At 49.1% G+C, this 24,698-nt stretch overlaps 10 protein-coding genes across 10 annotated transcripts; 6 read left to right on the top strand and 4 right to left on the bottom strand.

Moving 5' to 3' along the window:
* Positions 1-322: 322 nt before the first annotated feature.
* BO79DRAFT_269375 (uncharacterized protein) lies at positions 323-1,222 on the top strand (the record flags this gene model as incomplete). The annotated part of the gene is made up of 1 exon (XM_025687191.1): positions 323-1,222. The coding sequence occupies one exon, from the start codon at positions 323-325 to the stop codon at positions 1,220-1,222; it is 900 nt and encodes a 299-aa protein (XP_025537900.1).
* A 1,244-nt stretch (positions 1,223-2,466) lies between these two features.
* Positions 2,467-7,375, top strand: BO79DRAFT_175971 (vacuolar protein sorting/targeting protein 10). The gene is made up of 2 exons (XM_025679824.1): positions 2,467-6,432; positions 6,525-7,375. The coding sequence occupies exons 1-2, from the start codon at positions 2,621-2,623 to the stop codon at positions 7,162-7,164; spliced, it is 4,452 nt and encodes a 1,483-aa protein (XP_025537901.1). The 5' UTR covers positions 2,467-2,620; the 3' UTR covers positions 7,165-7,375.
* A 290-nt stretch (positions 7,376-7,665) lies between these two features.
* On the bottom strand, positions 7,666-9,244 carry BO79DRAFT_209880 (cytidine deaminase). The gene is made up of 5 exons (XM_025682693.1): positions 8,910-9,244; positions 8,699-8,832; positions 8,468-8,553; positions 8,156-8,237; positions 7,666-8,082 (listed from the first exon to the last, which is right to left on the bottom strand). The coding sequence occupies exons 1-5, from the start codon at positions 8,992-8,994 to the stop codon at positions 8,041-8,043; spliced, it is 429 nt and encodes a 142-aa protein (XP_025537902.1). The 5' UTR covers positions 8,995-9,244; the 3' UTR covers positions 7,666-8,040.
* A 105-nt stretch (positions 9,245-9,349) lies between these two features.
* Positions 9,350-11,165, bottom strand: amcA (putative mitochondrial ornithine carrier protein AmcA/Ort1). Its single transcript, XM_025682694.1, has 2 exons — positions 10,724-11,165; positions 9,350-10,658 (listed from the first exon to the last, which is right to left on the bottom strand). Exons 1-2 carry the CDS (start codon positions 10,832-10,834, stop codon positions 9,780-9,782), a joined length of 990 nt encoding a protein of 329 aa, XP_025537903.1. The 5' UTR covers positions 10,835-11,165; the 3' UTR covers positions 9,350-9,779.
* Positions 11,166-11,398: 233 nt separating this feature from the next.
* BO79DRAFT_246389 (CGR1 family protein) lies at positions 11,399-12,305 on the top strand. Its single transcript, XM_025685562.1, has 3 exons — positions 11,399-11,571; positions 11,657-11,802; positions 11,866-12,305. The coding sequence occupies exons 1-3, from the start codon at positions 11,520-11,522 to the stop codon at positions 12,004-12,006; spliced, it is 339 nt and encodes a 112-aa protein (XP_025537904.1). The 5' UTR covers positions 11,399-11,519; the 3' UTR covers positions 12,007-12,305.
* A 206-nt stretch (positions 12,306-12,511) lies between these two features.
* On the top strand, positions 12,512-14,220 carry BO79DRAFT_31477 (uncharacterized protein). The gene is made up of 2 exons (XM_025689061.1): positions 12,512-13,330; positions 13,387-14,220. The coding sequence occupies exons 1-2, from the start codon at positions 12,723-12,725 to the stop codon at positions 14,111-14,113; spliced, it is 1,335 nt and encodes a 444-aa protein (XP_025537905.1). The 5' UTR covers positions 12,512-12,722; the 3' UTR covers positions 14,114-14,220.
* Positions 14,184-15,346, bottom strand: tma22 (putative RNA binding protein Tma22). The gene is made up of 4 exons (XM_025679825.1): positions 15,173-15,346; positions 15,058-15,077; positions 14,800-14,887; positions 14,184-14,708 (listed from the first exon to the last, which is right to left on the bottom strand). The coding sequence occupies exons 1-4, from the start codon at positions 15,234-15,236 to the stop codon at positions 14,287-14,289; spliced, it is 594 nt and encodes a 197-aa protein (XP_025537906.1). The 5' UTR covers positions 15,237-15,346; the 3' UTR covers positions 14,184-14,286.
* Positions 15,347-16,129: 783 nt separating this feature from the next.
* Positions 16,130-16,600, bottom strand: BO79DRAFT_209884 (uncharacterized protein). Its single transcript, XM_025682695.1, has one exon. The coding sequence runs from the start codon at positions 16,397-16,399 to the stop codon at positions 16,205-16,207; it is 195 nt and encodes a 64-aa protein (XP_025537907.1). The 5' UTR covers positions 16,400-16,600; the 3' UTR covers positions 16,130-16,204.
* A 4,357-nt stretch (positions 16,601-20,957) lies between these two features.
* Positions 20,958-23,310, top strand: BO79DRAFT_31493 (protein phosphatase regulator REG1). Its single transcript, XM_025689064.1, has 2 exons — positions 20,958-22,024; positions 22,081-23,310. Exons 1-2 carry the CDS (start codon positions 21,408-21,410, stop codon positions 23,168-23,170), a joined length of 1,707 nt encoding a protein of 568 aa, XP_025537908.1. The 5' UTR covers positions 20,958-21,407; the 3' UTR covers positions 23,171-23,310.
* BO79DRAFT_31490 (uncharacterized protein) lies at positions 23,311-23,953 on the top strand. The gene is made up of 2 exons (XM_025689063.1): positions 23,311-23,731; positions 23,786-23,953. Exons 1-2 carry the CDS (start codon positions 23,451-23,453, stop codon positions 23,907-23,909), a joined length of 405 nt encoding a protein of 134 aa, XP_025537909.1. The 5' UTR covers positions 23,311-23,450; the 3' UTR covers positions 23,910-23,953.
* Positions 23,954-24,698: the final 745 nt, after the last annotated feature.

The following is a 24,698-nucleotide window of genomic DNA, read 5'->3' on the forward strand; positions in this document are numbered from 1 at the left end:
TCTTCAGTTCGCTTGATAGATGCTTTTCAAGCCTAACCAACACTAGTTGCCCATAGAGGCTAGGTTATAACTCTGAAGGAAATTCGGAGCACATGTGTACATGCATTCAATCCCATAGAGGCTCTCGTGGGAAATGATACTCTTTCCAAACCCTTTGTAACCCCAAAACCGCCTCCCATATCACTAAGCCTGTCTTGTCGACATTCAGCCATTTCAGACTTCAAAGATCAGTCAGTCTCGTATGATAAAGACGCTGAAACATCACCTTCGGAGTACAATAATCATCTTTCACCGTTCCATCTACGAGTAATTTCACGCCGACATGGATAAACTTCCTGGTGATGTCTTGCGGTGGTTTGGCGAGGAGCATGACCTTGATCTTGCCCTCGACAAGGATCCCACCAACTACGTCAACTCACCAATGAAGATGCCACACCGAAAACCGAAGAGACCCTGCATCAGGAGGACATTGTCTTTGACTTCAGCCACTCTTATTCGACAACCATCGTTTGCTGCTTCGCACAAGAACCACCGCCATTCCAGCCAGTCTCCCGTCACGTCGTCCTTCTTAACCAACCTTCTTACTCGAGAATCCAAATCTCGTCCGCTATCGAGCCAAGCGCAAGGCGATCATGGTCTTCAATCATCTTTTTGCAGTATTGATCCGGGTGCTCAACATTACCAGGATCCAGAAGCGCGCCTCAAACTACGACTCTACCTAGCATCCCCGCATAATTTCGACGAAGCCATCGAGTTCGGCTTTCCGGCCCCAGCGGATGAGGACACGACATCAGGGCTGCCCGGTGTACTAAAGCAGAGCCCAAAGCCCCAGAGTAGTAGGAGAAAGGTATACCCAGCTGTGGCTATGAATGCAGACCTTGTCACAGAGGCCAATGTTACTATATCAGACGCCGTACAGCCGCCCCGGCTCTTGGAGCATCCCATCTCAGACAAGCATATCTCACCGAGTGACACGCAACAATCTTGTTCAGGCGATAAGGGCATAGGCAAGCGGCTTGATCCGACCAATCGTGAAATGACACTGAAGATGACGTTGACACGACCTGATCTTCGAACAAGCTCCTGGGAGGCCGTTTCACCGGTTACTCCGGTGTCTACCGAGTCATCTTCAGCAGAAGGAGACCCACAAACTCGCAATGCTGATGAGATTATACGACACAAAATGAAAAATGTATGGTGCAAGCTTAGGGTATGGAAATAGGGCTGGGTTTGCGGATGAAATGTATGTTATGAATGAGTATGTCATATCGTTACCTTTTTAATGGCTCATCTATTGTAGTCTTCTTTTGCTGTGTTTTATGATATGTCATGTTCTATCCAGTTTGCTTGGTGAGCTACTGCTGCCTCCTTTTGAGAGTACTATTAGCATTGGAGTATGGCTATCCTCTCATTCATATAGATTTAAGGCTGCTGTGGCCCTTTCCTGGGTTACAATGATGCAAGGTACTGCTCGCCTATACCAACAAGCATAGTATAAGATACTAATACTGTTGTGCCTCGCCGCCAATCGCTTCTCCACATTGGTTCAAGTATTTCGTATCTATGCTCGTTATGCTCGTTAATGTATGAAACTTACCCTCCTTGTACCAGTAATCCCACATCGATTTGCTATATCCATAACCCTGATTGTATGAGATGCGCGCGATCTATCTCGCACCCTAACATAGTATTGGTGTCAGGCCAGTAACAACCTCAATCAGACGCCAAGACAGTGGGTTCTTGACTCACTATAAGCACATCCCCATGAGTAAAGGGCAGGAAAGTCATGTGCTAATAAGCGTAATAATCTTCACGGTTATATTAATATATATATATATATTAGCATTGAGTCACTAGAGATTGTCGGACTGTATGCAGTTTATGGTTCCCTATAGCACAAATGTCATCTCATAAGAAAAACCTTATTAGTTATACTTTGGTATTCGAATATGATCGGAATATGGCAGTAAGCCAAATTCTGGTTGCACCAGCAGACTGGGAGATCATCGCTGCGATGACAGTCTTTGCTATACCTTGCTCCCCAAATTAGGAACTACGACCTGCCTTACACAATGTGAGAAGAGGACCGCTAGAAGCTAGGACCTTATGATGGTTTCAATCGCTTACTTGTTCAAAAGAAAAAGGGTGCTTAGATACCGTGACATTAGAAAGGCCACTAAAATGGCTCCAAGTAAGTTCATATTGTATTATAGTGTAGGAATGGTGGTCGAATGTCGCATGGTTCCAGGAAATGAATTAACGTTTTCGAAGACCCCGGATCCGGCCAATTCTGGGTCAGGGTTCATCTACTCCATACGTCAAGCGCGCGCGCGCCCGGCTGAAACCGAGGTCTAGACGTGCTGCGATAAGCATGCTGACCACGTGACCGTGGGAGCTTCCCTGCGGCCACGCAGCTGCAGTGATCACCGAGACATTATTCCCTGCTTGTTCATCAACCGGAACATCCTCGGCCTCAGACTACCTATTAACAAAGGATACATCATATACTTGATTTGCATCAACTGTGTTTCCAGCGGAATCTTTAACTCGAAGCAATCATCCGGCCACATTTGCCGGTTATCAGCTCTTACGCCCTTCAAATGTGTTGTACTTCACGGCCATGATCTTTCGATGGCTCGTGCTGGTGAGCTGCCTTTTGGTGGCTCTTATTCCCCAGCAAAGCTCTGCGAAGAAATCCGATCAACCGAAGGTCACGGCGACCAAGCTTGAACATGAACCCTTTTCTCTCTTCTATTTCGAGGACTCAGAAACTGTTCTTATGAGCCTGAAGAATGGAGACTTCAAACAGTCTTTCAACGGGGGGGAGGAATGGGAAGACGTGGTTAGCAGCGAGGATGGTAGTGTGGCACAACCGGTGGTTTTCATACGACAGCACCCATTCGACAAGAATAAGGCTTATGCTCTCGGTTTTAACGGACATCACTTGGTCACAACGGATCAGGCCAAGACGTGGAGATCGTTCGATATAGGCGACCAGCCGGCTTTACAGCATCAGCCACTTGTTTTCCATGGTTGGGACTCGAGTAAGGTCATATACCAAAGCGAAGAATGTGCCGGGTTTTTCTGCATTGTGAGGTCGTACTACACGACTGATGATTTCAAGACCGTTAGGCTGTTGCGGGAGAGTGCGGCAGGGTGCTCCTGGGCAGTTGGGCACCCTCACTTCGCTGAAGACTTGAATATGAACCAGGAGTTGAAGGACAGATCACTGTGTGTCGTTCCTGGGTTGAAGGTGCCCTTTGGACACGCCAACCGCTTGGTATACTCGGATGATTACTTCGTCAGTAACATCGAAGGCACGGAGGTGAACTTACATGAGGGCCGGCCTGTCTCCGGTGTTATTAGCACAGCCGCCGTCAAGAAGTTTATTGTGGCCGCCGTCAAATCCAAGGGAACAGAAGAGCTCGCCTTGTTTGTGACAACGGATACGAATACCTGGCACCGAGCCGAATTCGATGGGCATCGGGTAGAGCAGGATGCGTATACAATGTTGGAGAGCACCAACTATAGCCTGCAGGTAGACGTCCTGACTAGCCCATCCAGCAACATGGGTGTCCTATTCACTTCCAATTCGAACGGCACATTCTTCAGCCGCAATATTGAACACACCAATCGCGATATGGAAGGAACCGTCGATTTCGAAAAGATTGCTGGCATTCAAGGCATAGTTTTGGTCAATACGGTGAAAAACCCGAAGGAGGTTGAGTCCGGGCAAGCGAAAAAGGTCATCAGTAGAATAAGTTTCGACGATGGCCGAAGTTTCCAACCTCTCAAGGTTGGTGAAAAGAATCTACATCTACATTCCGTGACTACCTTCGCCAATATCGGCCGGGTATTTTCCAGTCCAGCACCAGGATTAGTCATGGGAATTGGCAATACAGGTGATCACCTTCAGAAATACACCGACGGCGATCTTTATATTTCAGATGATGCCGGTGTGACTTGGCGTCATGCTCTTGACGGGCCGCATAAGTACGAGTTTGGTGACCAAGGAGCTGTGGTTATGGCAATCAGCGATAAGGGCAAATCCAACAAGATTAGCTTTTCTCTTGACCATGGCAAGGAATGGGAATCGGTGGAAATCGAACATAAAATATATCCCACTATGGTCACTACGACACCAGATTCCACGAGCCTAAGGTTTCTACTAGTCGGCAAGCAAAACGAGGAAAGCGGGTACATCGTCTATTCCATCGACTTCAAGGGATTGCATGAGCGGAAATGCGAAGAAGATGACTTCGAGAAGTGGCCAGCTAGACTAGACGAAAATGGCGAGCCAGACTGCTTGATGGGTCACAAACAATTTTTCCGCCGCAGGAAGGCGAATGCTGACTGCTTCGTGGATGAGGAGTTCAAAGATCCTCAGCCGATCATGGAACCATGCAAATGTACGGCTGAAGATTTCGAATGTGAGTTCAAAGGCAGCGAGGACGGAAAGAGTTGTATCCCGGCCTTACTGCCAACGCCCCCAGAAGGGTGCAAAAACCCCGATGATACCTTCATGGGACCATCTGGTTGGAGACTGATACCAGGTGACACTTGCATCCGTGATGGCGGCAAGAACCTTGATCACGATGTTGAGTGGCGTTGCAAGGATGCAGGCAATGTGCCCACATCTGGTGAAATCAGCGTGGAAAAACAATACTTTGACGCAAGGCAATTCAGTGCCTACTATTACCTAGAACGTCAGTCAAGCAGTTCTGGTAATGACGAGACGATTGTTATGCTCACCAGTGAACGTGCGCTCTATGTATCACATGATCATGGGAAGACATGGAAGCAGCCACTGAAAGGAGAAGCAATCAACAGAATCGTTCCTCACCCATATAACAGTGATGGTGCTTTCCTCTTGACGGACGGTGCTGAAGGCTTTTGGACTGTTGACCGCGGCCAGTCATTCAAGCCTTTCGATGCACCAGCGCCTCCGACTGAGGAACGCCTCCCAACTCTTACGTTCCATCCTCAGTACCAAGACTGGTTGATCTGGACAGGGGCCGTTGATTGCGGATCTGGTGATTGTCACTCTAACGCCTACATCAGTAAAAACCGCGGGGACAATTGGGAGCTGCTGCAACGCTATGTTCAAAAGTGTGAATTCGAAAGCAGGGAAGGCCGCGAAGATAGCACGAACCTCATATTCTGCGAGCAATTCGAGAATGAGAACAGGAACAACCGACTACAACTGATATCCAGTGAGAACTGGTTTTCAGACTCGAAGGTCCATTTCAGAGATGTCATCAACTATGCCACCATGTCCGAGTTCATTGTTGTGGCTTCTAGAGATACAGAGAAGCCCGACTCTTTGGTGGCGAGCAGCAGCGTCGATGGTAAGACATTTGCGGAGGCAAAATTTCCTCCCAATGTCAACGTCCCTGTCCAAACGGCATATACCGTGCTGGAAAGTTCTACTCACGCCGTTTTCCTGCATGTTACAGTAAGTAATTCGGAAGGGGCCGAGTACGGATCGATCATCAAGAGTAATAGCAACGGAACTTCCTATGTGCTCAGCCTTGGTGCGGTGAATCGAAACTTCCGGGGATATGTTGACTTTGAGAAGATGCAAGGCATAGAAGGCGTGGCAGTTGCAAATGTTGTCAGTAACGTGAACAAGCTGTCAAATGGAGAGCCGAAAAAGTTAAGGACAATGATTACCCACAACGATGGAGGGCAATGGACCTTGCTTTCTCCCCCAAGCAAGGATGCAGAGGGCAAGGACTTTGGGTGTTCTGTTGAAGGAGAAGGCGTTCCTGGCTGTTCGCTCCACCTTCACGGCTATACAGAACGCAGGGATGAGCGGGACACTTTCTCGTCCAGTTCAGCAATCGGCTTGATGCTCGGAGTCGGCAATGTTGGTGACCACCTCGGTGGCGAAGACGAGGCCGATACGTTCATAACCCGGGATGCTGGCTTCACATGGAAGTCGGTCAAGAAGGGCAGGTACATCTGGGAGTTTGGTGATGCCGGCTCCTTGATTGTAATCGTGCCTGAGTCGAAGCCGACCAAAACTCTCTACTACAGTCTTGACGAGGGTGACACGTGGTTAGAATTTGTCTTCTCAGACGTGGAGATGCAGATCGATGATATCTCCACCGTACCATCCGACACTTCCAAGAGCTTTCTTCTCTGGGGCAAAGAGCTGAAATCGGATTACCGAGATAAGCTCGCGACAGTAAGCGTTGACTTCAGTGGGCTCCGTTCCTCTTCGTGCAAGTTGGACGAGAATAAAGCTGAGAGCCATGATTATTACCTCTGGGAACCAAAACATCCGTTCCAGGACGATAATTGCCTGTTTGGCCATGTTGAGCAGTATCATCGGAAGAAACCGTCAGCTCAATGTTGGAACGACTGGCGTGAGCCTCATGTTCACAGCATCGGAGAGAACTGCGCCTGCACGAGGGCTGACTTTGAATGGTAAGTAGTCTTCGTCAACCGCCCCCCTCCCCTTATTTTTCATTAGCGCTACATCTTACCTATAAATGGTGCATTTGCTAATTCGGAGGCAGTGACTACAACTACGAGCCCCAGAGTGATGGCAGCTGTGCTCTTGTTCAAGGACTCGCTCCTCCTGATACCATGGCTGTATGCAGAGAAGACCCTGACGCATATCAATACTGGGAACCCTCAGGGTATCGGCGTCTCCCTCAATCAACGTGTCAGGGTGGACGTGAAATGGACCATATTGTTTCCAAGCCTTGCCCCAACAGAGAGGAAGAGTACAAGAAGAAGCATGGGATTAGCGGTGTTGGTCTTTTCTTCGCGATCGTCATCCCTATTGCTGTAGCAAGCGCTGTCGGTTATTATGGCTATACTAGGTGGGACGGCAAGTTTGGCCAGATTCGGCTCGGGGAGAATGTTGGTACCTCCCAGGGTCTGCTTTCGCGAGATTCTCTTCTCATCACCGTCCCGGTTGCCATAATTGCGGGTGCGGTGGCCGTCATCAAGGCGCTCCCACTGCTAGCTACAAGTCTCTGGCGAAGCGCGAGTGGATATGTGCGCCTAGGACGCAACCGGGGTTACTCAAGGCCTTATGCGTCTCGCGGATCATTTGCCGCCAGGCGCGGCGACTATACTGGTGTTGTTGACGACGAGGATGAGCTTCTTGGTGTGGAAGATCTCGAAGCGGATGAAGAGGAAGAGCTGTAATGCTATGGCTCGTCCTGACACCTGTCCGTCAACGGTGTCGGGCCCATGAGGTTATGTTTTATTATGAGAACGTCATGTATTGAAATGTGTCTCTATGTACGCGTTTTTCGCGTCCCCCGTCTTTATTTTTCTTATTCTAATCGCCTATATAATGTGCGTGTCATAGAGGTGAAGTAGAATCAGTGCTAATGGGTATCTTGCAATAATCTGGAGTTTGCGAATTCATACCAATTCGGGAACTACCCAAACAACTCGAGCCATAACATTTTAGACGTAGCAATAACATGATAATCTACGGAGACAGTTTGATCCCATAAAGCCGTGCAGGAAGTTTGGCAAACTGCATGTCATGGTACAAACTGAGACATCGACCCCTCAGAGAAGAGAAGTAAGAGTCTAATATGAATATTCTTGCTTGCCCTCATATGAGGTGCTCATTACGACGACTCAATTAGAAGGCGATGTATATGATGGAAGCCTGAATAGCCCCTTAAATTCATATGAGCATATTATATTACCTTGTCCTACGCGTTCTTTTGCTTCAAAAGAGGAGCACCGTACATTTTGGATGCTCAATCATAATAAAAGGAGAGCATAGCCCAGCATCATAATCATCATCTGTCTCTCCCAGGAGCCAACTACCCTGGGTACTTCAACCACCAACCACAAACACCCTTTCCCGCGGTGACTTCCAACGAACACACCGAGCACAGCAGCGCCAACAGGCAACAGCAACAACAACAACAACAACAGCAACCAAAACCCTTGAAAGAAAGAATCACCCACCCGCTTACACATGCCAATCATCCTGCTTTACTCCACAATAGCAACCAACGAGTAATTAAGCAAATCAAACATAGTGACATGATTCAATGCTCAATGAGTGAAATCACTCGGGCCAAACGAGTTCGGCAGGAGCTGCAATGCGAGCAAAAACCAGCTGTCAGCCACTGATTCAGAACAGAATGGATGGATTGGTCAGATATATTACCTCTCCCATTGTAGTAAGAGTATAATTACCCTCGCCGTCGTACATAAAAATGGGGAATTCGGGGGTGGTAAATTCACTCATACTGAGAGACACGAATCATTGTAGTTAGCAAGCAAGTAAGTACGTACTACGTGCGTGATTTGTTGTTGTCGCATTATTGTGATGAGGGAATTATAGAACTCCCCGGGTAGCCAATCATGTTAATTTGCTTGCCTTCCTTTTCGCGCAAGCTATTTGCAGGTACAGCACGAAAAATCGGAAAACCAGGGCCAGGGGATAGAGAGACAGAGAGAGACAGGAGAGGGTACGTACAACTGTCTACACATGCCGCATGGCGAAGCGGGAGGTTTGATGTCACTTGCGACAGCAATGGCTTTGAAGTTGCGATGCCCGGCCACCTGCAAAGCAGTCCGACGAAGTAAGCAAAAATGCATGAGTGATTTTCTTCAGTTCATTTTCGACATGTGCAAGGTACAGCAAGTAGACACGGAGATAAAATAGCAAAAAAAAAAAAAAAAAAGAGGTGTAGAGTTGACAGCTTACAATCGCATTTCCAAAGGCTACTCGCTCCGCACAAGTTCCAACGGGATAAGAGGCATTTTCAACATTGGCGCCTTGGACGAATTCACCCGACTCGGTCAGAATGCATGCGCCAACACGGAACTTTGAATAGGGGCCTGTTGGTGTCGCATTAGTCAATTCTAGATATATGCCATGGCGGCTTTTGGGTTTAGGGGAAGACAGGTGGACTTACAGTATGCGGTGTCCTTGGCGGCGATGGCCTTGGTGGAGAGCGTTTCGAGCTCTTGGGCAGAGAGGTGGTCGGCAGCGTGGACCATGTTTTCTCCTTGTCTAGCTGGATGGCTGGATGGGTCTATTCCCAAGAATGAAAAGTCAAATGAAGTTGACAGGTAGGGGGTAGATAGATATACGGATGGATGTAGTAGTAGTAAGTTAGTAGTAGTTACTGCGCGGGGAAGTGGTCATCTGGACCGGAAGAAACGCCCGTTGTGGTTGTTGTTCATGTTTCCACAACCCCTCTCTTATCGCAAGGATTGACTTGTCTCAGGGTGACTCACGATAATGTTGATAACACGGATAACCAAGAATTATCTATATCAAATCTTCAATTTTTATCTAATCTAGGTGCTTTTCTGTAACCTCGGCTGCCTGTGTTTCAAGGTTGTATCGACTCCCACCCGATATTATCCATGATGTCATCACTAAAGTAATCGCCAATTGCCTTTTCGGGTTCCCCGCACACACGTCTATATCAACAATAAAATAGAGAAAAAAAAATCAAACAAGATGAAGATATATAAGATTCATAAGCATGAAATAATAATGGACAGCAAATAAAAAGAAAATTGTAAATAGATCAACACTCCATTTTCTTCTTCGCACCAATACCAGATTGATGGTCTCAAAAGAAGATGTTGGAATCTAACTCGGAACATGACTGTAGGTATCATACGAAAGCGCCTCAACCGGAAAGTGTATAAACAAGAAGCATCCGACGAACGTCGGGGGGAAGGAAAGGAAGAATCGGGATGCGAGAGAGTAAAAAGATATAGGGCAAGAGCTGGAGAAGAAAAGAGAATGTGGGGTAGAAGGAAGCTGAGAATCAGGCAAAATGATTCCGTAGTCCCTCATAGACGGTGAAGATGAAGGCGGAGCTGGGGGCAGATCGAGCACAGGTGATGCCACAGCCTCGGTACAGAGCCCTTAGTCCTTGCTGTCTCCACAAGGCTTTTGCAACTCCCCAGAATGTCTGTCGTTTGCCGTTGTATGCTCCTCGCGTAACATCCTCTGTTTGCATGCGCGATTTGATCGTATCGGCAGGATAGAAGAGAAAATTGTAGCTGACGCCTGCTGCGGCACCTGCAATCATCTTCTGGTAGATAGGAATGGAATCAGAGGATGTTCCATCTTCCTTGAGCTCTGCAGATGGGGCACGGTATGCGCGGAACAGTGCAGATACCCCCTCATAGCTACCGAACCATGCAGCACCGCCACCAGTCTCGCGAATAAGTGTTCCCAACTGTCCGCGCCAAAAGCCAAGGAGACCGTCTTGACGGAAGACAGTGGCTATCAGAGTCAATGGACCAGGGGGGGTTCCGGCAGACGCCGTAACGGGGACTTGCATCTTGCACTTGATAAGCTCAACCGGGGTAAGTGCAAGGGAGGTAATAGATCCTGACGCAGCGCCGCTGAACACCAGTGCCGAGAAAGGGAGGTCATCGGCAGGGGAGTAGACAGTGGCCTTCAATATATCCTGGATCAGACGGTAGCTGAAGAACAAGCAGCTGTTCTCAATGGCAGCACCTGCCATGGGAGCGCTAATGCCCCGGTAGAGCCCGCGTAGGCCATCTGCTTGGAAGGATTGACGGAAACAATCCAAGGGGCCTTTGTATCTGAGAGGAAGATGATCCGGTTGAGATTGGAGCCGCACTTTGACTGTATCAAAAGGGTACTCGATCACTTTGCCTGCCATTCCTGCAGCCTAGTGGGGTCAAACGTCAGTCATGTTCACGTCCACAAGGGTTGGGCACGACGGTTATAACTTACCGACCCAAACACGATATCTTTGAAGGCCTCAAGGCCCTGGTTGGGCGGAAGTGTAGGCAATTCCATTGACATATCATCATTGATTGCTATCGCATGTTCGGCGGCCGCCATCAGGGAAAAGGTGAATGAGCAGTCGAGCTCGGGTTACACGACACGACTTTGACGGGTGTGTATGCAAGGAGAGAGGCACAGTGGGGGGGTAAAAGGATAGACGAGTCTTATCGAGAGAGCATTGTAGTTTCGCGAGCTGTTTGAGGGAGAGAACGGTCTAAAGGGTATTTAAAGACTTTCAGAGTGATGGGGCGGTGTGGTGACTCGACGAGGGGTTTTGCTTGGAGGTGTGCCCGAACCACGCGCGATAAATTAAGAGAGAGCGAACATCGCTTGCCAGTAAAACGGAACACGAGCCCAAAAGGCCAAGGGGGCAGGGGAAATCGGGATATGAGCGATGGGTGGGGTGGGTAGACCTCGCGGCGGTTGGCTGATTGCGGCGAGTGCTGCAACTAGTTGAGTGTGATCCGTCAGACTTCTCGCCGACAAATCCCTCAATTCCATGCCAGAACGGGGCCCGGCGCACCACTTCTGCCGAGATCCGGTTATCTGATCGGTCTAAGATAACTTTTTCCTCAAAACTCGGAGGCCCCGAAAAAAAAAGAGGGCAGCGGAGAGCTAAGAGAATTCCATCATCATCCCGTCTGGAATCTCTCTTTTCTTTTCTCTCTTCTTTCACATCCCAACACAAACCCCCCCATTTGGTCGATCGACTCGTTTGGCTCTGCCTACTCTCGGTCCGATCATGTCTTCCGCACCTTCAGCTGCTGCCCCCATTAAGGGCATGCGGAAAAATGGTATGAAATTAGCTACCCCACTTTTTTTTTTCCCTGGCCTTCGAAAATAACTGTTGCTAATGCCTTTCGCTTCTCGGACCCGCAGGAAAAAACTGGCATGATACCAAGAAGCCGTTCCGCCCTACTTCGGGCATGACCTCCTACGCTAAGCGACTGGAAGCACGCAAGCACCATGAAGCCGTGAAGGAACACGAGAAAGAGTTGAAGGAAGAAAAGGAGGCAGAGAGACAGGTGGGATTCAGCCTATGACATGTCTTACAAAAGAGATTGTTAATCTTGCTGACAATCACCTAGGCGCATATCCAAAGAATTAAGGATCGTCGAGCCGCTAAGGAGGAGAAGGAACGTTATGAGAAGATGGCCGAGAAAATGCACCGCAAGCGAGTCGAGCGCCTGAAGCGCCGCGAAAAGCGCAACAAGTTGCTGAACTCTTGATTGCCGTCGGCTCTGGTCCTTCTTCCCTTCATTATTCTCCCAGCTTCTTTTCTTTTTCTACTTCTTTTTATTTCGCCTTTGCTGTTGATCACTAACCCGTCTACATCTCGTTCGAGTGGTGGCTGATGTACCCCCACGCCGTAAACTTTCTGTATCATTCACCTTCACACCATGTTTCCTTTCTTGCCGGGTTTGGGAATTACGGCCGATTGATGGCTACTGTTTCATGACAAGTGGAGTTCGCTGGCGACCGTGGAGTTAGAAATCAACCTTTCAGAATAGTATATACTACAATGGATACACCGAACTATCTACATGGTTCCTGACCTATCCATGACAACACATCATAATAATGTACAGAAAAACCACGTTACTTTACGCCTCAAAGGAAAAGCACAGACTGGTCTTTGATTTTATACATCAGAATGCTCGGATGTAGTCAAATCACAATGGAAGTATATATTCCGAGGCCTACTAATCCTTTGCGGGATCAGGGGGCCGATACCTTCGATCGGCCAGCGCATGGATCAGCGCTTGGCATCACGTTCAACCACGTTGTGTTTCACCTCTGCTCGCGAGTCGTACGACCGATGGAAAACATCTTCAGAAACCGACCGCCCAGGTTGACCAACGTGTTGAGCAGTGTTATCCGGGTCAGGGCGTGCTAAGGAAAGTGGAGAGGGTTCACTGACCTGGATCCTTCCTTCCTGCCCGCCATGATTTCCCAACCGTCCAAACAGCTGTCCGCGTCTTACCCACCGGCCCATGGCTCTGGAGCCGCCGGAAGCCAGAAACCAGCACCACCACCCAGCTTGCAGCCCCCCAGTGCCACCAGCGACTATAGCGGAAGTCTTCAACTCGGCCAGAATCACCATGGTCGCGAAGTATCTCAACCTCCCGGTCTAACTGGAGAGAAGCATCACCACCAACTTCTAACCTTCGACGCTCCCCGTCCAGATCGCGTTAAGTCTAAATCCCGTTCGAAGCACAAGCACAAGCACAGTAAATCCGGCGACTTTCGGTTTCCCCGAAGAATGAACAACCTCGCCTCGTCCGCTGGTTCTCGAGGTCTTCTGCCAACATGGTCTGGTAGCAAGGAAAAGGATAACGATACCGACGATGGTTTGCTTAGACCCATAACGCAGGAGACAACCTGGTCGCGCTGGAGCTCGGATTCCACCGCAGCCTTGGGTAATGGGAGCCGAAAGGGCAGTTTACTTGATGTCATTGACCCGAGCAACAAACTTGGTCCCATCAGGCGTCAAGAGATACGCTCGATGGAAGACCTGGAGCAAGTAAAGAGTAAGAGAAAACAAGGGGAGGAGTAAGTCGATTGTTGTCCGTTCGCATTTGGGATGATTTTGACTGGTTTGGTGATAGATATTTACGGTCTGCCCTGTCAATGATCGGGACCCTTGCAACGGATATTACCCGTAGACTGGATTATACGTACTACAACCTTCTTGAGAAGATTGCCGCATTGAATTCGACCATCGCATCATTCCAGGAGCTTTCTAGTTCTACTTCTGCCCTTTTTGACGACTTCCAGCGGGAGACATCGGGCTTGGATAAGGAAATCCGGAAACAGATGGGGGAATTGAAAGAGTTTCAACCCCAATTAGAGAGGATTAAGACATTGGAAGATCGCATGAAGACGGGGCGACAGAGGGCCGAGGGGCTTAACAGTCGACTCGAGGCAATGCGCCATGAAATTGATCGTTGGGACAAGAACGAACTAGAATGGCAGTCACGAGTTAATCGGCGCCTTCGGATCTTCTGGACTGTGGTGGTAGCTGGCGTGCTCGCAGTTCTTCTCGCTGTTGCGATACAAAATTGGCCGACTACGACGAGTCCAGACCCTTCTGGATTACCTTCGCAAGCATTGTTTCTAACAAACTCGTCGCATGCTCTACCACCAGAGAATGGCCATGAAGCAGTCTCAGATAGCCCGAGGGAAGCATGGCCACGATCTCTGCGGAATCTCCCTTCTCGTCATCATAATCGGCCCTCTGGGGGATCAGTTCCCGTCGTAGCCACGGCTACTAGAGATGATACTAATGTCAGGACTACTCATCCAGACCCACTGACAATATTTGACGAGCTATGAGCGCGCTGGATCTTTCTCTTTCCGAGACTCAGGACAACTTTCAAGGCCAGCCTCGAGACTGTCGTATCTCCGTTGATCTAATATGTAAACCATAAATAATGTCATGATACCCATAGTGTCCCCCGAGCATAGCATTTTGTACATTATGCATTCATCGGCCCATTAAATATACCTCATGGCGCTTCAGCTGCCTTCTTCTTCTTCTTGTCCTCGATGAGCTCAATATTGGCCTCCGGGATCTCCTTCCCATACACCTCGAGTAGCCATTCCTTAACATCCTCACTCACATCACCCTGCACGGTAATCTCCTCAGTTCCACCGGCAGACCTAGTCATCGAAGAACCAGTAGCAAACTTCTTGCCCAGGTCCTTAGCGATCTTCTTATTCTCCAACCCATATATATCCAAGCCCGTGATAACGGTCACATGTTTCCGCTTGTTCCGCTCAACCCGCTTAATCTGTACCTTGGACGCCGCCTTCCGCTCAGCATCGCGCGCCTCAGCCGCAGCAGCCTTGGCCTCCTTCTTCGCCGCATCCTTAGCTGCGCGCTCCCGAGCCGATACCGACAATGTAGCGAGGTTGGAGTTGAGGGCTTCTGCATAGCACAAATAGGTCGCAAGTTAGCGACTGATCTAAAAGACCCGGGAGGTGGGCGAAGGGGGGGAGAGACAAAAAAAATAACGAACCCTCAGAATATAACGCCTGGTACATGTCCGGATGGGCTTCCTTCAACCAGTCCTCGCATTTCTTGGCCGTGCCGCCGAATTCACAGTACTAATCGATTTCGAAATTAATGTTAGCTGGCTGCCACACACGCCCTTTTAGGTGATATAGATAATATAATGCTGGAACGAGCAGAGGCGGGGGAGGGGGGGGGTTTATTCTCGAAGACGAAGACGGGGAGCTTGGGTTCGAGTGCATGGGGTGTGTCTATGTATGCGTACCTCCGGAGGCAATGTGCAAACTATGCATAGTAGAAGATTCAGTTAGCTATTAGATCTTCTCTCTTAAAACATCACTACCAAAGCGATAGCAGAGACGGAAGAAGAGACGACTTACCTCCACAGTAAACAACATGCTTAGCCTGCGATTCAGCAGGAACCGATTGGGCGACTTCGGCCATTGTGATATATCCAGGGATGTAAAAATAGACGTATAGAGGTATGAGGGGGAGAGATTCAAGATATTATGGATCGATATATCTGGACACAAAATCTCGTTCGCGCGGTATTAGGTAGGCCCCTCCCGCCGCCGCTGTCGACCGCCCTCTGAATGAGCGCGGGGTCGGGTCTGGATGTACGTATTTCCCGCTGGGTTGCGGTTTGGGTTTTGAAGCTAGGCTGTTTTGGGTAGTTACCTATCTATCTATCTATCTATCTGTCATGTGATTTATGCTATGTTCATATCGTATGAAGAAGATAGGTTTGGTTTTGTTGTGTGGCTTATTGAATAGGGTTGAATATGGGAGGATATGATTATTGCTTCTGTTTATTTGAGAGCAGAGTTGCGTTGGGTACATTTTGGTGTCATGGCTACTATATTAATTTGCTGGGCTGGCGGGATCCTGGTATGTTATGCCTTGTAGTGGAAGGTTGAAGCTGGTTATGATGCATTATTCCCTGACTAGAATCTTCTGCTACTGTCTAATTTGATGTCTGTATGAGGACTGGACTCATTTGAATGCTTTTGGATGGTTCGGTTGGTAAGCTATTCTTCAGATATTTCAGTTCACGCGCTGTAGGAGAGGGGGGTACGTGTACGCTGATATCGTAAGTGAGTACCTCATGGGCTTGCTTATGTTAGGCCAGTCTAGAAGCTGCAGTCAGTTGAACCTGGCATTTTTTGCATGATGTTTTGCCACACGGGTCGAAGTTGTCCATCCCGTCAACTCTATAGTGCACCAACTCGGTATGAATTGGGAACTGACAGTGGCGATCAAGAGCCGTCAAGCAAACATGCCCCCTGTCATGACGTTTGATGTTAACGCCACTGAAGTGGCTGCATGCAACCTCTGAGCAGTCGAAAACACGATAGACCTTCGAGAACGACACATTTCAGCCTTCGGGCATGCGGCGTCTAATTCCAATATACTCAAATGTAAGAGGCAAACAATGTGTATTGGGAAAACTCGAAGGCAAAGAAAAGCATTGTTAACGCATACGCATGCAGATAACAAAGCAGGGACTGGATCTGAAGACATGCTTCATGTCTGGACGACGATTGGTGATCGAAGAGCGCCGTGAGGCCGGACTGGCCAGCATAGTTTATGCATGAGTGACTTGGCATGGCCACTTTTCCGTCAATTGTTGGAATGGAATATTAGAGTGGCTGATTTTGCCGCGTTTCATACTGCGGGCCTGCAGAGGCCAGGTCTCGAAAGGCAATTCAGTCAAGCAAGTTGTGAGCGAACCGGTAGTGGCGTTTACCATTTTTTCCCGCGTCAAGCATATTGTAATATGACGAGCGTGTGATTGCAGACGCCACCTCACGTATCATTCCATCATGTCAGCTTAAGATAATGAAGTGAAGGAGAGAGGAGCAGAGAAGCAATGTATGCCAACCCGAAACAAAAGGTATGGCGTATTAGTGCCCTGGTGAGAAGCAGTGTCGAAGGCTGACCGGCGTGACAGTCGACATACAGTGCGCCATAGCTATGGTGCTCGTACACCAAGCGAATGCTAGCGGGCACGAAATTTACTTGCCTGATACTAAGACTAATGCTCCGTTGCTCCTCGTTCTAGACCACCGAGATGCCGCAGAGATTTAGAATCTAAACCTAACAGTCGCTAGCGTACTTGGTTATCCAGCAGGATGGCAATCCGCGCGAGCAAAGTCACTTCATCCGTAGCTAGACGCTGTCTCTCCGACTTAGCGAAGAACTAGTGAGGTTTGCGCAGGGCCAGATAGATCAGACTGTCTGTCAAGTAATGAGCTAACGGGCCCAATCGGTTTGACACTCTGCCCCTCATATCCTCTTCCAATGAGCAGTTGCGGCCAATCCAGTAGCCCCGGAGCCCACGAAAGGGCCCGACGGCCATACCAGGGCCATGCGGGTGCACGGGCACCGGCTGCTTTCAAGACACGTCAGTGAAATTGCCTCGTCGCTAATTCCATCAGCGCCTTCACAGAGCAGGTATATCGTTTCGGTTACGCCAGTCTCGCGTCCGAGAAACTCCCGGGGCAGCGCACCCGACGAGCTAAATGCCACGTTGAAATAATTTCTGCTGTAAAGCTGCCAATACGTGTGAGAACAAAAGAAAGCGAAAGCATACGGGAAGCAGACCTGGGGGGATAGGAGATCGCTGGGTTTCGCCTATGTATGGGACCCCGCGTTTGAAAGCGGGCTAGAATGATCGACGGTGGCCTGGCCTGAACGTATCTTTCCGGTTGGTGTTGGATAGTCGGGGTTGTCCGTGGCTCCTCCTGTGAGTACTGGCCTAAATATAGCTGTTCTGATAGGCCCTGATAGGCCCTGATAGGCGATTTAATCCCTCCAGTTCGGTTCCCTGGGTCCAAGCCAATCTCGATCATCTAGATTGGGCCTGTCAACTCTTTAGGTTCTCAAGCGACGTAAGTGTTGATAAGGGGAAGATGGTACACAGAGGTCCATGATGAGTAGGACAAGGATTTCTAGCCAATCGTAACGGTCGTAGATGATGGCATGCGGACAACGGGGGACGGTCTATGCAGTAGTACTTACCTAGGGAGTCCAACATGTTCCCATATGCAAGCGTGGCTGATTGTTGCTTGATCGCTGAGTACCGCATGCGGCGGTTGACCAAAGAGAAACGCCCAAATACCCCTCGTGGGAAGGTCCCTGCGCTCACGACGTACGTACCACGATCTGCTATCCTAGCTATCAGTTGTCTGACATGCATCGAGCCGCCTTACGGGTTTCTTTTGACGCCAATCTTAATTACAAGATTGTTTCACCCCCACTTGATTTTGAGAGATGAGGGGCTGTTCGCTTGTACGTTCGACCACGCCACAGGGGAGATGCGCAGATAGGGACGGACATGGCTGGGACGCTAGTCAGAAGGAGGCTGCGGACGAGTGTCTGGAAACAAGACCGTGGCTAGTCTTGTAGATATTCCTAGTGCATATTTGAGTGTCCGGAAACGGGCACTAAGAGCGGATCAACGGACCCAAGTGGACGTTGTCCTGACTCCTGAGAGGTTGGCGCGACAAAGGAAGTACTTTGGCCATCTAGTTAGTTAGTTAGCTCTGGCGTTATGTCAGTCAGCATTTCAGCGACATTTAGATCGGAAGCTTCTCGTGGCTTTCATAAGCAAGCCAATTGAAAGGAAAACCAGCATGACATCATGAATCACTAGGCTTAGAAAACTTCCTATTCCTTCCAAAATCTTATCGAGGATGGCAAGACAAAAGAAATAGATTGCCCAAGACAAAACCCGTATAATAGCAATAGCTCCGGTGAGCGTTTATGCCAGACGCTCGGATCCACGTGCTCCGCCGCAGACAGGGAGAGACCTGCGTGCTTAGCGTTTTGTCCAGCCCTCACTCTAACTAGCAGCCTAGCTATCTACCTAGTTTAGTCTAGTCAAGTCTGTGTCCTACTATGCTTCGAGAGCAAACATACATATGACAGATGAGTGACCTAACGGACTGGGCTTAACGTGTCAAGGTGGTTAGCAAGAGCATCCACTTTATCCTCTAGAGATATAGTGGCACTGATCGGACAGTGGTAGTACAGGGCACTAACTTGAAACTGGAAATTGAACTATAATTTGGAGAACAAACATTGCTGTCAGTGTGGTAGGTGCGCAGTGCTCGTTCAAAGCGTATGCAAAGCAACCGCACCAAAACATCCGTGCATCCCGTTAAGACAATGGAAGAAGGTAGTAATCGGCAAGATGACACGACTATCCGGAAGCTTCCAGCATCCCGTGTTATCCCGAGACTACGCAACTTGTGGGCTGGGAACTTGGACATGTTACCTCCCGGAGGGCAGCCACAGGGCACTCCTCAATGTGCAGACTAAAGCAGTATACAATTGTATAATTGTAATCATTGAAGAGGAGACACAGCTAAAGGCTGGCATCTAATGTGAAGATTATGATTAGTAGATAAACAGTAGATACAGTTCTGGGTGGATCGGTCATTCATCGGGAGAGGAGAAGGGGAAAATGGATCTTCTCCTGTTTAGCGGGTGCCCCGGAATGAACGAAGCAACGGTCGCGCATTGGCTTGCCGAGGATCTGGGATCTGGACTTCAACAGACCGTGCGGAGGTTTCCCCAGAAATCCAAACAGGCAGGAGGAGAGTGACTGGCAAACTCTCGGGTTCTTTGTTCTGCTTCTCCTTATCAATATCACATCATTCTCTCCCAAGGGATACTGCGGGAATGAAAAGCCGGTGGGTCTGATACTCGACGCATCGGGAAGGGGGGTCGCTAAGGGAGGAAACAATCTGATCCCTGACTACTCTGCTCCGTGTTTCTGGCCTGGGAATGAGATTATGATGATGTTCACGCTAGCTGCCATGCCCCGTCTAGTCTAGTTTAGTGACTGGGTAAGGCCATTGATCTGTCATCCCCGGGGCATGGGGAGGTAGCAGTTAGTAAGTAATTTATCGCACGTCCCTCCCGCACAGCTCCAAACCGGATGTTAGGAAGAGACCTCACTACAGTGCATAATTAGCGCGTCTTGGGGGTCTCGGAGTCCTTCTAGACTCCGGTCGCAGTACGTAAAGTCCGTCGATGATTGGTATGCGGCTAAGGTATAGATCGGAGGCTTTGTCTAGGACACATAGCTCGATTCCTGATAGCAAGGTAGTAATTTAGCTAGCTTAGGCAGCTCAGTATGGATATATAGTAGATAATACGAGGGAGACTGTACTATGGACGACAGGTAAAACCTTCAGTAAGTCCGAAAGAACATTGCTTAATGAGGCTGGCTCTGGATCGTCGATGTTCGGGTGTCAAGACTGGTCTAACCCCACCTAAATGAGAGCCAATGGCGGGCTGCGAAATGCTTAATGTGACCCACACTCATGCACCACGAGAGTTACACCATTCCAGTGCCAACCAATCAGCAATGTGCCAGAATACATGCACTAGACGGGAAAGAGTAAAAGTTGCTGGAGACTAGACCGACATGTCTTAGCGCAACTGCTTCGTCCCCACCCGGCCGGATTTCCATTCGAGGTACCGTCGTCATGATTCACTTTGCGAGCATTTGGTTCTTTGGTGGCAAACAAGATCGAGAAAAGCACCGAACAGATTCTTCTGTGTGCTGGTTCAACCTTGTTTGATGCCCTCCTTGGGAGGTACCCGTTCCTAGGTACTGTGCACTGCTTGATACGAAGGAGAGGGGAAAGGGGGGTGGGAATATACTCGTACTTCTTTCTTAACCCACGCGTACGTCAATCGTAATCAATTCTCCAACAAATCCTCCTTCCGCCAAGCCATCGACGCGGTACCCTGCGTTTCTGATCCTTCTCGTTGGTTTATCTACCAAACCTCACTTGATCCGCGCGACATCAACGCTTCCTTCCCCCTTCGCCCCCCTACCATCGGGTATCTAGACTCTTTAGATCCTGGTCTAGTACCTGGGAAGAATTAAGAGATTTTCTTTTTATCAAAACGAAAATAAAAAGATAAAAAATAATAATACCAAAAAAAAAAAAGAAGAATCAACGGTCGAACCCCCCCGTGCATTATCGCATCTCCACTCGCCACTATCACTAAACTCGCACTCGCAAAAGAAGAGAGAGAGAGAGACAGGTATTTCCGGTTTCCCGCCGCTTCCCGTCAACGTTACTTTACGACTCTTGCCTTTCACCCTGCGACTCCCATACACACGCTGGTTTATTCCCGACCTTTCATCTTAATCTAGCTTCGACCCCATCCAAGTTTCCGATCCTTTCGTGCGACCGAGCAAAAGGCCTTCTCCACCCCCCTCCGAGGGGCTTGTTTGGAGCCGTTAATAACTCTCGCATATCACTCACTCCCTGACACCTTGATGGCCCTTCAACATACATCTTACTAGCTCTCTCGCCCTATAACATCTCCGAGGCGCCTTAGCTGCCCCTTCATATATGCTGCCAATCAAGATCAAATCCTACTCTGGCCTACCCCATACTGTACCATGATCTCAGCACTTTGTCGCCATTCCTAGATAGCGGGCCTTTCCTCGACGCCTCTCGCGCCTTTCCATTGGAGACGAAACATTCTATCTCAATCAATTGTTCCACCTTTTCTGCTTCAACTCCAGCCCTTGCAACGGCCATCCCATTCGCAGACTGCCCTTATGTACCTGATTGAGCTGCTAGGATGACGGCCATACTTCCCGCCTCGAACGAGGGGCGATCACGCTTTTCTCCGGACCCTTTGCGAAGTCCAATCACCCAAACCTACTTCCTCGAAGAGCCCAATGTCGCCACAGCCAAATTTAATCTGCCCGCATATCATCGCAAGGATCGTTCTGATGCTGTGGTGTCCTCCCCGTCGCGGTCAGCGTCTCCATCCCCGGATTTCACTATTACAGCTGTGGGGAATCTCCCACCCACGCCTGCGACTCTGAGCAGTCTATCTCTTATGAGTGAGGGCCATGATGATGACGAGTTGGTCCTGCCGTCGTACGATTCCAGCCAATTTGCACAGAAGGAGCCTGAAGCCCTCAGTGATGTGTCTGTGGACTCCTCGGCGGACTTCCCACGCCTGACGCAAGCACCGGCTGCTGATGATAGTACAATCGAGGATGAGCCATCGAGGCACGTGGATTATCTATCTCATGAATGGAGACAGGAGGATATTTGGGCGTCGTGGCGTTACGTCGTCGCCCGGAGGAACATATATGAAAATGGGACAAGGCTAGAGAATGCCTCGTGGAGGACGTGGGCCAAGCTGAAACTCAACCTGGGTACAGTATCGCCAGAAGCCCTCAACTGGTCAGTTCTTGAACAGAGTCCCTTAGGCCTTGGCTCTTTGCTAACACTCCCAATAGGCTGAAGGACTGCGATGTGACGTGGTTGTACGGACCCTTAAAGACGTGCAATAAGCGGGAGAAAGCATTCAATGGCTCTCCTCCTCCCAGCCGTTTGGAGACACCGACCTTGTACCCGGATAGGAAACCAATATTGAAGAAGAGAACGGCTTCTGAGACTATCTTGCAGCGTTCTCTGTCCCAGCATACGCTCTTGCAACATGCGGGAGCCATTTTAAAAGCACAGGAGGCCGAGATCAACCGTAACCGTCCCCCATTACAGAGGGCCTCCTCGGAGTTTGGACATATGCTTAGCAAGTCGTCCACCACTCCCGTGGGGGGTACTGCTAAGGGTACCGCCACCAATACATCAACGTCGGCCACCCCTAGCGAACGACGGCATATTCACTTCAATAACGAGGTGGTGCAATGTATTGCTGTCGAAGCGAAAGAGGAAGACGATGGATGGCCTGCTCATTTCGGGGATGAGTCATCAGAGGATGGTATCGTCATGATGAAACACATTCATTCTGACTCGTCGCTCAGCGACAAAGGTACGCCTCGTGGTAGCGTTACTGGTGAAAACAAAACCATTGCCCCGCTTCCTTCTACCACACTCAAGTACCGATGGGATGCGTCGGACCATCCGGATGATCTGCCAGATGGCCGAGGGGATGCCCGTGGGAACGGACAAACTACATCGGAATCACCAGCATCCTCAATAATGGGTCGGTGGTCCAGCTACTTCCTGAACTCCACGTCGCCTACTTCGTCCGGAGCCGAGAAGTCGACGCGGAAAAGTGCACGATCTGGCAGGAACATCACGCCATCTGCTAATTTCCTTCTTGACGAAGAAGATAATGACGTGGAATTCGACTGGGAACCAAGCCGCAACTCATATGGCATAGGAAGCCTAAGCCGTCCCTGGTTTGTGAATCCAGAAGATGACGAGGAGCTCGATTACTACTTCCATTCGATGTCTCCGGGAGGAATAACACCCAACGAAGAAGACGAACCATTGAGTGCAAGCATTTTTGACCGTGTGGCAGACACCGTAAACACAGCCAAGGACATTGCACATGTGATATGGAACGTCGGCTGGAGGCGGTGATTCCCTCTCCGTGGAGCATCCACAAGGTCGCAGAGCGGGCTTTACGACTTAATGCACTTGATTTCCTAGCCATCAATTTCTCATGCATCTTTCTCATACAATAAACGACCAGGAAGACGGTTTGCGGCGTTCTGAGCTTTCACCAATTAATGTTGCTGGCTGCTGGTCGACGATAAAAGGGGTTAAAGGAGGGGTTTCTCTATTTTCTTTTCCCATCTTCCGTGGGGCTGTATGTACCTGGAGGAAGCCGGAATTTCCGGATCATGTTTTGGCGTAGTTCATGTTTGGTTTTGGGTTCTGCCTGGGGGCGTTTTTCGATGGGCTGGCTGTCATGACGGCTTTAATTTCCTGCATCTTATTTTTCTTTTACCCCCAGATATCACCACGCGAGGTAGCATTGACTTCTTATGACCCAATGAGACATATGATGATCCAACATACAGCAGATGAAATTCCATTAGTAGTGTACAACATGTTACACCCCAGAATATCCTTCCACACATATTGGACTATCACATTTCTCACTCAACTCCATTTAGTAGTTCCGTCAACAAACACCAAGTATGCTACCGCAACCTTAATACCATAGCTACCTACCAGCTCATGCTCACGCAGCACACAGGTACCAGTTTCACTACCTTTGCTACCAAACCAAGACTGGTGCCTACTTACCAACCTGCACCCCATCGAAGACACCAACCATAGACAGAACTCTCAGACCACCACATTCGAGCAATAAATGTATAAAATGTGCACATGAACATGGAAAAATAGAGATCACACCTGTTCAACTAATTTACTACAAGTAGTTGGTCTCTGTGAGAATTAGTCAGGTACCTCTTTTCCGTCTCTAGGAAAAACCTTGAAGCCAGAACCTATAGAAAGCAAGGCACTTTTGAAAGTAATCTCCTCTGGAAATGAACAACACCAATTACCAAGTACCAATCGGAAGAGAGGTAAAAGAAGGCAGACAGGTTTACTGTGTAATTTGCTTGGAAGATGGGGACTGATAGGATAGGAGAGAAATGCGGCATAAACCTGCGAATTCGGACTAGAAGATGGAATGAGAGTAGGGATTGAATCATGGAAAGAGGTAATTAGTCAACTACTAATGTATGTACTTTGTAAAATGGTACATGTGGTTGGTTAGCTCGCGGTGGATTGATTAATAGCAGGAGGTGCTATAAGGGAATAAGCATCGGTGCCTAATCGTTGGTGGGGATTAGTGCATACCAACAAGGTACTTTGCTACTTTTCTACTACGGAGTAGCTACTAGATATCTACTAGGCACGGATGCAAGGAAGACCGTGCTTTTTAGTTTAGACAAAGCGGGTCTGAAACCGGATCACGTCGTGCTCAATGTTACGTCAGGACGGCTAGAAGTGGGCTGGCTGGCTGGCTCAACTCGGAGGTCGAGTGTATTCAGGGGTGGTGGAGAATGTTGAACGATGGTTGAATGAGACCATTTTATTGTAAACGTGGGCTCACGAGCCACAGACCCTCAATATCAGGGTTTGCGACGATGTA

This window comes from Aspergillus costaricaensis, assembly GCF_003184835.1.
Source record: "Aspergillus costaricaensis CBS 115574 unplaced genomic scaffold BO79scaffold_22, whole genome shotgun sequence".
Lineage (NCBI taxonomy): Eukaryota > Fungi > Ascomycota > Eurotiomycetes > Eurotiales > Aspergillaceae > Aspergillus > Aspergillus costaricensis.

Bases quoted from the DNA above. Each gene is read 5' to 3' on its own strand.
- BO79DRAFT_209884 (XM_025682695.1), bottom strand. From the start codon at position 16,399: ATGCCAAGTCACTCATGCATAAACTATGCTGGCCAGTCCGGCCTCACG.
- BO79DRAFT_31493 (XM_025689064.1), top strand. From the start codon at position 21,408: ATGACGGCCATACTTCCCGCCTCGAACGAGGGGCGATCACGCTTTTCT. The intron at 22,025-22,080 runs GTCAGTTCTTGA...CACTCCCAATAG, and splicing joins TCGCCAGAAGCCCTCAACTG to GCTGAAGGACTGCGATGTGA.
- amcA (XM_025682694.1), bottom strand. From the start codon at position 10,834: ATGGCGGCCGCCGAACATGCGATAGCAATCAATGATGATATGTCAATG. The intron at 10,659-10,723 runs GTAAGTTATAAC...TGACCCCACTAG, and splicing joins AAGATATCGTGTTTGGGTCG to GCTGCAGGAATGGCAGGCAA.
- BO79DRAFT_246389 (XM_025685562.1), top strand. From the start codon at position 11,520: ATGTCTTCCGCACCTTCAGCTGCTGCCCCCATTAAGGGCATGCGGAAA. The intron at 11,572-11,656 runs GTATGAAATTAG...TCGGACCCGCAG, and splicing joins TAAGGGCATGCGGAAAAATG to GAAAAAACTGGCATGATACC. The intron at 11,803-11,865 runs GTGGGATTCAGC...ACAATCACCTAG, and splicing joins AAAAGGAGGCAGAGAGACAG to GCGCATATCCAAAGAATTAA.
- BO79DRAFT_31477 (XM_025689061.1), top strand. From the start codon at position 12,723: ATGATTTCCCAACCGTCCAAACAGCTGTCCGCGTCTTACCCACCGGCC. The intron at 13,331-13,386 runs GTAAGTCGATTG...GTTTGGTGATAG, and splicing joins AAGAGAAAACAAGGGGAGGA to ATATTTACGGTCTGCCCTGT.
- BO79DRAFT_31490 (XM_025689063.1), top strand. From the start codon at position 23,451: ATGTTTGGTTTTGGGTTCTGCCTGGGGGCGTTTTTCGATGGGCTGGCT. The intron at 23,732-23,785 runs GTATGCTACCGC...ATGCTCACGCAG, and splicing joins GTTCCGTCAACAAACACCAA to CACACAGGTACCAGTTTCAC.
- BO79DRAFT_175971 (XM_025679824.1), top strand. From the start codon at position 2,621: ATGATCTTTCGATGGCTCGTGCTGGTGAGCTGCCTTTTGGTGGCTCTT. The intron at 6,433-6,524 runs GTAAGTAGTCTT...ATTCGGAGGCAG, and splicing joins ACGAGGGCTGACTTTGAATG to TGACTACAACTACGAGCCCC.
- tma22 (XM_025679825.1), bottom strand. From the start codon at position 15,236: ATGGCCGAAGTCGCCCAATCGGTTCCTGCTGAATCGCAGGCTAAGCAT. The intron at 15,078-15,172 runs GTAAGTCGTCTC...TACTATGCATAG, and splicing joins GCATGTTGTTTACTGTGGAG to TTTGCACATTGCCTCCGGAG. The intron at 14,709-14,799 runs GTTCGTTATTTT...TGTGCTATGCAG, and splicing joins CCAGGCGTTATATTCTGAGG to AAGCCCTCAACTCCAACCTC.
- BO79DRAFT_209880 (XM_025682693.1), bottom strand. From the start codon at position 8,994: ATGGTCCACGCTGCCGACCACCTCTCTGCCCAAGAGCTCGAAACGCTC. The intron at 8,833-8,909 runs GTAAGTCCACCT...CGACACCAACAG, and splicing joins CGCCAAGGACACCGCATACT to GCCCCTATTCAAAGTTCCGT. The intron at 8,083-8,155 runs GTAATATATCTG...CTCGCATTGCAG, and splicing joins CTCTTACTACAATGGGAGAG to CTCCTGCCGAACTCGTTTGG.